At 31.1% G+C, this 9,762-nt stretch overlaps 1 protein-coding gene across 2 annotated transcripts; it reads right to left on the bottom strand.

Annotated features, from left to right (window-relative positions):
• Positions 1-1,892: 1,892 nt before the first annotated feature.
• LOC141712889 (adenylate kinase, chloroplastic) lies at positions 1,893-6,283 on the bottom strand. 2 transcript variants are annotated; one of them, XM_074516005.1, is made up of 7 exons: positions 6,011-6,280; positions 5,800-5,907; positions 4,068-4,196; positions 3,846-3,980; positions 3,017-3,163; positions 2,791-2,865; positions 1,893-2,265 (listed from the first exon to the last, which is right to left on the bottom strand). In XM_074516005.1, exons 1-7 carry the CDS (start codon positions 6,149-6,151, stop codon positions 2,191-2,193), a joined length of 810 nt encoding a protein of 269 aa, XP_074372106.1. In that variant the 5' UTR covers positions 6,152-6,280; the 3' UTR covers positions 1,893-2,190. The 2 variants fall into 2 exon arrangements, with proteins under 2 accessions (XP_074372106.1, XP_074372107.1); XM_074516006.1 differs by having other exon boundaries at positions 2,138-2,354; positions 6,011-6,283.
• Positions 6,284-9,762: the final 3,479 nt, after the last annotated feature.

Genomic DNA, 9,762 nt, shown 5'->3' on the forward strand with positions numbered 1-9,762 from the left:
TGTCCTTCTTTATATTATAGGCGTCAAAACCATTCAAAGGGTTTGCTAATTCTGTTACAAATTGTATAAAGAAGACAATTAAGATGTAGAAAAGAAATTATGAATAATAACAAACTTTTCTCAAATCTCTTTCTCTCGATATGTCTCTCCCTATCTCTCTTTCTCTATGTTTCTTTTATCAGTTTTTCGTTATTAGTGTGTTCTTATCTGTGATAAAGCTAAAATAATAACAAATATTAACTGATTATGTTGAGTAGAAGTATCCGTGGTTACAAAGACCTCAATCCCGGGTACCTTTTTGCCGGAAAAGAAAAGCAATTTTCATTAAACAGACAGCGAGGACAAACCCCCGACCCCGTGTACTTGATAATTGATATTACAGCAATTAACAAAATAGCTTTGGTGTTGGAACTGCTCTCAGGTTGCTAAATAGTGACCAAGAGTCCTACAGTCCAAGATAGCATCATGGGGTGCTAGAACCAAGAGTACCATGTACATCCTGCTTCCTCTGCCACCGGTGGAGATAGAAGCCATAGCATACATTGGGTACCTTGCTGCAGACTGTGTAATGCTCGACATCCAAGTTCGATCAACATCGTCCAAGACTACAAACAGCTTAAAGAGAGCATTGTTGCCTTGTTTCGCAACAACCCATATTTATCACTCTTCCACAAATTCTGCATTGTAAATTATATGTTCTAACTTTGCTTGATATCTTTTTCAGGAATTATACTGTTTCGAATACTTTGAGCAATAATGTTATATTTTGGCATTTCAAAAAGTTAGAAATCATTACATGTACTTACCTAAACATGTTGCGTTATATTTGTAGCTTGAACTTAAGGGATGGCAATCGGGTCGGTTTTTGCAAAATCCATATCCATATCGGAAAATTTTATCCATACCCAAACTCGATCCGAACTCAGATTTTTTTAAATTACCCGAATCCCATAATTTTTTAAATTGGATATACATACCCGAACTCGAACCCGAAATCTGAAAATTTGTATAATTATTGATATTACAAGTGCTTGGATTGAACACGCAACTTGCAGAGAAAGAGTTTTTAACGTATCATTTTCCACCAGTCTATCACATTATTAATTGTGTTATTATATATATAGCTAATATTTAAAAAATCAACTCAATTGATACCCAATTTTTTTGGATTTATCACTAAAATATGTTTTGTTAACCTTATAAACCTTATCACCCATTTAAATGATTAAATAATTATATTTCATTAAATTTTATAATTAATTATTTTTTAATATAAATATAAAAACATATATTCTAAAAATTATATAATAATATGTATAATGTATATTATATAAAATAATATATATATATAATATTATAATATGTTATATATATAATTCTAATAATATATATATAATAATTCGGGTTTTTTTCGGATTTCGGGTTCGGATCGGGTTCTGATAGAGTTTCGAATTTCGGGTCGGGTTTCGGATCGGTATACCTAATATCCAAATTCAAATCCAAAAAATTTCGGGTTTAAAATTGAATCCATATCCAAAAAATCGGGTTCGGTAAATCCAAAATTTCATATTTCAGATCGGGTATCCGTCGGATCGGATTATTTTGTCATAGTTAACCTCGATGCAACTTTACTAGTGATCGTATTTAATGCATGTAATATGTACACTTTAAAAAAAAATACTAATACTTAAATCTCAATACCAAATATGTCGAACAATTATTGTAGTATTGTACTATTGGATCCCACATATACGCTGGAAAGAACTAGGCTCTACTCTAACAAATCAAGCTTAAAACATATGTCCTGCATGAAGATTGTTTTGGAAAAAGGCGATGCACAATTATACAACAGATTACTAATTGGATTAAAAGGGTTCGACATAAAGCCAATGTAAAATTAAAAACTGTAATAGCACTTGTATTCAAAAAGCTCAGTACTCGGTACACAGCACTAAATGGCTTACAGACAACAATAGAGCTGATGATATTATGAATTTATAATACAACAAAAATATTACAACCAAAACATGACAGAATTGGAAAAATATAAGGTTCTGGGAGGAGGTAAAGGGAAAAAAAACATGCTACACGACCTCATTTCTGTTATTCAGTTCTTCACTATATACTATAATCCATGTGCAAAGTACACTCCTAAAATTTTTCTTGTGATATATTTTGTCCTACCTGTTTTCATGAAGCCACCACTTTCAACAATGCTTTATCAATTTGAACAAACACATCATCTTTATCAGCACTACCATCGATCTAAAAAGAAAATGCTATTTATCAATCTTCAGATCAGACTTTATACCACACACACACACATAGAGAGAGAGAGAGTTCACAGAAATTGCCTGTACATTACAAAAGTTAAGACAAATATGAATTCAAATAATTCTAGCTTGGTAAAATCTTTATTATTAGGTACACCTACAATTAAAAAAACAGCATTCTACTTTGTATTTTACTCTCAATTAAACATGGGCTCAACAGTAAGCAAGTGCCACCAATTTCTTCCTCATAAATCAATAACAGCAACTAGTTATGTTAATTCGCCCAGTCAACAAGGCAGCGCAATGTATTGTACAAACAGTATTTTGTTTTAACACAGAGAAATTTCTTGTTCATTTGACTTTGTTATCAGTCAGCATTCATCGCTATTCAATGCAAAACTTGCACAATAATTCTTTGGAGTAATTTAAACATCACCATCCAGACCAACTATCCGAAAGTATATATATTTTTCTAGGTTTAAAATTAAGATCTATGATCTTCAACAAGTAAACATACCTTAACCGTTATATCTTCATACAGTGAAAGCACTGATTCCACATTCTGATTATGAGTCTCCAATCGAAGCTTTACCTATATAATATGTATTGCAAGAAAAGTTTGAATTAGAATCACATATATGTTGCCAATTACACGTGGGAAACAATTGCATGTCAGGGTCCTTGATTTACCGATACAAAGGAGCACCACAATGCTTTGAAGTTTGGAAAAAACAAGCATGTACCTTTTCTTCCGTGTCGTCAAACCTCTGGGTAAGCCTTGCAGCAATTTCTTCACTTTCAGGGGGAGAATACTTCAAGTGATATATCTTCCCAGAAACTGGGTCTAGCCTACGGCCTACAACTCTGTCAACAAGAATCTCTTGCGGAACCTGCCAAAAGTGTAGAAGTATTAAAGCATCCTTAAGATCAGATCATCAGACAGACCTAGTAGCAGGCCACCTAATGATCGCGTAATGGAAATAATACTAAACAAGAATGAGATTTATTAAAATTACATTAAGACCACAAAAAATATCAGGATTTACTAAAACGAGGGTTAAATGCTATAATTTCAATCATTATTTCTAGGAATTTGCTATGCCTTGGGGGTGTAGTCATGCACAGTACATAATTAACTATAAAATAACAGATAATAGTTAAACGGGTTAAGGTTTTATATCAAAGTGTCCACTATTATTGTCAAAAACTATCAAGTATTCAAGTGGCTACCTCATCTCCACGAGGACTTGTTTTTGCCACTATAATCACTATATATCACTATGAGAAATCTTGAAAAAAAAGTTGACCTAAAATTTAAGTACCCGATGATGGCTTTTCTTAGAAAAAATTAATAAAAGAGAAGCACAGAGTTCTTTTTTTGAATACATGTGGCTCGCACATCATTTGCTAATTAGGATTTCATTTATTTTCATTTTTTTTCAAAATTTACAGAGTGATATTTATTGATTCTAGTGGCCAAAACGAGTCCCTATGAAGTTCGGGTAGCCACTTGATAGTTTTTGGCAATAACAATGGGCACTTTGATATAAAACCCATAGTCAAACAACTCACTTCGAGAAGAATGAAAAGGTCTGGCTTAAAACCATATTCCTGAAGAGCAGTTGCTTGAGATGAGCTTCTGGGAAATCCATCCAAAAGCCAACCCTTTTCTACAGAATCAGGCTGCGACAACCGATCTTTCACCATCTACATGCACCAAAAATTAAGTAATCATACTCAATGACTCAACAGTCTCTCTAACTAGTTTTAGAAAAAATAAAAGCAAAAACTAACCATGACAACTATTTCATTGGGTACCAATTCCCCTTTCTCCATATACTCTTTAGCTCGCTTCCCATTTTCAGTCCCTTCATCAATCTCTGCCCTGAGCAAATCACCAGCTGCAATATGCACCAAACCATACTGCATATAAAAGGAGAACGCGAGATTAAATTACTTGTTTTGGTAAAGCATTTAGTAGTTTAAGTGGTTACTGATACAGTTATAGGTTACCAACTGCCAGAAAAGATAAGTTGGACATGACCTACGAGCAGTATCTGAATTGGTTAGCTACGATAGGGATGTAACATGTCAAAATCTCAACAGTCAGAATCTGAGAGCTCTTTGGTTAAAATACCTCTAAACTAGTGTCAAGACGTTTTGATAGTAAAATTCAGCAGTCCATACACATTCATTTAAGTCAGTTTGTTGTATGTAGTGATGTGGATTCATTAAGGAGAAGAGAACCATGAGCACTGTTAGTTTAAGGGTTGAAAGCACCTAAAGTGGAATACAAGCAGAAAAGATAAGAGAAAGGAAAACAAAACTATTTTAAGTCTAGAAAGGATCAGCTATGAGCCTATGACCACTAGTAAGGGCATCACTAAAAGCTTAAAGAAAATCTAAAGCTAAACCTTCAAAGCTAGCATTAACTATAGGAATATTGATGAAATAAGTAGGTCTTGAAGAGTATCTAGACAAAACAAAACCCTGTCAATGCATTCAATCTGTTGCTTATGCAAGAACCTTTTAAGTGGGAAGTCAATAAAAACTAATCTAAATATTATCCATATTACAGCATACTAATATATTAAAACTTGATTCTTTTTTATAAAAAAAAAATATACTGGATTTAAAATGGTTGTTAGATCACCCCTCTAAAGCATAAGCAACAATATCTCGCAGCCTGATCAAGAAATTCCTCCTCTCTGTCTCAATGTAACCCGGATTTCACCTTGAAAGTCAGGCACTAGAATATAGTACATTTGTATGAAACACACAACACTAAATTTTGGACAAAAAACATGCAACTTTTCAAATATAAAAAAAAACCAAGCCCAGTTGGATACATATCATGTTGGAAACTCCGGTAGAGTCCAGGTAACATATCTCCGTCTATATCATATATGATGTAGTACATTAAAAAAATCAGAGTTCCAGACATACACAATTTGGATGAAAATATAATTAAAAAGCAAAAATTTAAAACCTTAGCGACTTGGCATTACAAATATAATATAAATAAACACAAAAATAATTATTTTTGTGAAATGGAAGGAGTAGTAAATAAGGCAACAGGTTCAATAATTTTAAAATTAAGTTATTTTTATTATTTAGCTGTAGGCCTGCTCAAAGGTGAAACATAAGCAGATGCATAGAAGATGAACGGAAAACTATAACTAACAATCAATGTCGTGATATTTGAATAAACAGAATTCTTCAGGATTATCTATTAAGAAGTTTGTCAAATTTTCGAGGATCACATACAAACAATGAAGAATCTGTCTTTACACAAACTCCAAGGCATTGAAGGTTCAACATACTGTTGTCATGTTACATTACTTAACCCCTATTAGACCTTGGATAATTAAAATGATCTAGCGACATGCAAAAACGTATTCCAATTAAATTATGCTACATTACATTTTAACATCAATGTATAATTGGCTAATTCCCTTGTTCAAAATACCAAACGGCATAAAATTAAAATGCATAAAAAACAGCCGAAGAAAAAAAAGGAAATTACTTTCTTAGTAATGAGCTCACACTGAGTTCCTTTACCAGAAGCAGGAGCACCAGATATCATAATCTTCATTGGATCAAACTTTTTCACTGAACAATTGACCTTTAGTGCCTATACATAAAAACCCAAATCAAGAAAATAAGAATAAATTGTGTATAAGATATATTAATGTAAATGTATATAAAAATGAGGACTTTTTAAAGAAAATGTGTACCAGATGTTTTTTGGAAGACGGGTTATGAGTAAAATGAATAAGGGGGGTTAGGGTTTGATGTTTAAAAGATGAATTAGAGGAAGAGAATAAAGAATTGAAATTAAGAGAAGAAGTGGAAGTAGAAGCCATGAAAATAGCCATTGCTTGTTGCGCTTCACTAGCTCTCTCTCCTCCCTCCCTCTCTCTCTCTCCCTCTCTCCCTCTCAAGAGGCCAAATGGCAGTGAAGTTAGACCAGCCTAAAAAAAAAACACTAGCACAACAGCGCACCAGCCCACTTCTTTGGAATATGACCAATTTATTGCAGCCCCCTTCATTGGATTATGAGACCATTTTGGGCGAGTCTTACAAAAATGGCCCAATATCTAGGGGTGTACAGATAAACCGCTCAACCGCATCCAACGGCTCGCAACCGAACCGCATTTGCGGATAATCGCAAAACGCGGGTTGGTTGTGGATTTAAATTTTAAAAACCGCTCATTCGCGGTTTGGATGCGGTTTTAAATTCTTGAGAATCGCAAAATCGCAACCGCAACCCGCAACATATATTTATAATAAAATATATTTCCAAAAATGTAGTTGATATCATATAAATTAATAAGTATACACATTTATCTACTAATCTTAGGTTAATGTTAAGATTGTGTTCATAAAATTTACAATTATTATAAGAGATATAACCAAACAAATGAAAAATATAATCAACATGTAATATTTTTAATCAATTTCTTTTTTCTTTTCTCTTCGCATCCACATTTTTGTATGTTTTTAATATCCTTACTATACACGGAGCATTAGTTTATATTTTATTTTTGAATATAATTTATCACGTAACTTAAACTTCAATTTATTAATATTCTGAATTTATTTTTTTGCAAAATATTAATTATTTTAAAATAAGTGGTTGAACCGCAAACCGATCCGCAATAACCGCAAATTCGCAACCGCAGATGACGCGGTTAACCGCAACCGCATTTGCGGTTGCGGATTATAATTTTTTAAAACCGCTCTTCGCGGTTTGGTTCGACTTTTACCCCAAAACCGATCCGATCCGAACCGCGTACACCCATATCATATAGAAAACATAATTCAGACAAGCTTAAAATTTAAAATATATTCTCGCACCGTTACACAAGATGAGCTAATTTCTTAAGATATATATTCGAACCATTACACAAGAAAATCTAATTTTCGTAACTTGCACAATCACATTTCAGTTATTAATATTTGTGTATGTATATTAATAATTTCTTGAATAAATTTATATATGTTAAAATATTTTTATAATTAAAAAATGAGGAAATATTTTTTTTGCTTTATCTTATATTGTATATTAATTTTGTAAAATCACATATGCTTCTCATGAATCAATTTTTTTTGGTTAAATTTTATTTCATAAAAATTTGAATAAATATCAATAACACAAAAGACATACTATATATTTAAATTTGGTAAAAAAACTAGTTTAGATTCAAATGACTTTAAATCATCTTTATTAAATTAAACAATTGAGTACGTATAAATTATTATTTAAGTATAATAGTCATTTTTGACATGTGATCACGTAAATTTATATGATTTTAATATAATTATAGTATATTTGTAAAATAGAAATTTTTATTGCCTAGAGACCAATATGCGATCTAACCGACCCGAACCAACCCTAACCTAATTCAAAAAATTCAAATTGAACTTTAATCTTGTTAAAATGAATAAAACCAAATTAATGAGTTTGGTTAGAATTTTCTTTGTAACCCGCCCATTTCAACGCGACCCGTTTCTCTACTTCTAATAATATGATTTTAGTTGAATCTTTCTATTCAACCTCCCATAACAAGATTAACACTTAACACTATTATGGTAGATGAATATAACTTTGTACTTGAAAGCTACATCTAAATGCAACCGTACATAACCAAACTTTTATTTAATTAAGTTGGAATACAGACTTAATTTAACTAATATTATATACACTTTTGACGTATTCATGTTGGAACTTGATTAAAGGACTACTTGTTAGTATAATATGTACCATAGTAAAAACTTGTATTTAAAAATTTGCACCAAGCCTGTTTTCTTTTATCTTAACATTGTTGTACACAGACGTAATAATTTTTTATATTCTGAACGACCCAACTGAACTCAAATTCTAACGAACCCGACCCGATAGAATTTAATGTGAGCTTTAATTGGGTTAAAAATTATTAAAATCGAATTATATAGATTGACTTTGAGCTTTACATGTAATCCGTCCAACTCGACCCGCGACACCGCTAATAGTCATTCTTGGAGTTATCTCACTTTGTGTAACTATATATAAGACATGAGTTAGTTCCCCTGTGGTAATATTTATATACATCTTTAATGACCGCTTGTTAAATATTAATATTCTTTTCAAAATTTAACACTTGACGCTCGTCTATTTCTTATAACATCGTGCCCGAATGAACTCAAGTACACGGTTATATATATCAAGTTCATCACATTGGTCTAAGCGAAGTATTATACATACTTGAAGATCTAAATTTTTAACTAATTTTAACTCAAATTTAATGCAATTTTTGTTATTTTTTTGAATTTTTGTGTATTTTATTTAATTATGTTATTAATAAATTTAGAGTAAATGACACTTTGCACCCCTTTTAAATATTCACTTTTTCGTAGAAGGCATCCCTTAATTTTAAATTTCATTGCATATTGCACCCTTTTAATAATTTGTGTCCAAAATAACCGTCCATAGTTAGCAGTTCCAGCTCCGTATGAAGGTCACGAGATCCATGAATCGGGATCCTGATGCATATAGATACAAATGGTCCAATAGGAGCAATAATTTCCAGGGCACACCATAGTTTTAATATTTTGACGATATGCATCATATATAGTTTTATAGTTTATACTTTATTTTAAATTTTCATAACTTTTGAAATTAATAAAAAAAATATTATTAAATTAAATTAAAAAATAAAACATATAACAGACAAACTGGCTAGGGTTGAGCGTGCTTTTTAAAAAAAAATAAACCGAAATCCAAAATTAATATTATAAAAACGATCCAAATCAAAACTAAATGCTATAAAATAAAGAAATATTAAACCCAAACATAAACATAAAATTCGATGGTTTTTAGTAGATTATTATATTATGAAATCCAAACCAAAATAAAGTAGAAAATTTTGGTTTGTATAGTTTAGTTCAGTGGATTCCGAGAAAAAGAATGTCCAATAACATTGCATGCATTTTACGAGTTTTTAATTTGGTACATATTTCGTAGCTAATTTATTTTAAAAATAAAGATAAGAACATGAATCAAATGAAGTATTTATTAACACTAAAAAAATTGAAAAATTAGGAAATTTATAAATTTAATAGAAATTTATTATAAAATATTAAAATAAAAACAAAAAATTATAAATTGTAAAGATTGTGCCAAAAAGTGATACCAAAACCTAGACACATATATTTGATAAAATAGATATCTTTTGATATTGTTATTTAAAAGTATATATAATTTAAAATTATCTGCATAGTATTTAAATTTAATTAATTTGGATAAATGATAGGGAATAAAAATAACCCTAATTGTGGAGTTAATGTCGCATTAATTAGACCTGATTTGGTCAAAGGGGAATGCCCAAATAATGAGGCTCAAAAACCTAACTATTTATTAAATTCGTAATTAATAAAGGGGCTAATTAAACAGCCCAATAAATACGTTCAAATAAGTAACTATGTCTACAAGAAGTAGCCTCCAAGC

This window comes from Apium graveolens, chromosome 3, assembly GCF_009905375.1.
Source record: "Apium graveolens cultivar Ventura chromosome 3, ASM990537v1, whole genome shotgun sequence".
Taxonomy (NCBI): domain Eukaryota; kingdom Viridiplantae; phylum Streptophyta; class Magnoliopsida; order Apiales; family Apiaceae; genus Apium; species Apium graveolens.

Excerpts from the sequence above, each read along its gene's own strand:
- LOC141712889 (XM_074516005.1), bottom strand. The coding sequence starts at position 6,151 with ATGGCTATTTTCATGGCTTCTACTTCCACTTCTTCTCTTAATTTCAAT. Across the intron at positions 5,908-6,010 it reads CGTCTTCCAAAAAACATCTG|GCACTAAAGGTCAATTGTTC; the intron begins GTACACATTTTC and ends TTTTATGTATAG. Across the intron at positions 2,266-2,790 it reads ATGAAGATATAACGGTTAAG|ATCGATGGTAGTGCTGATAA; the intron begins GTATGTTTACTT and ends TTTTCTTTTTAG.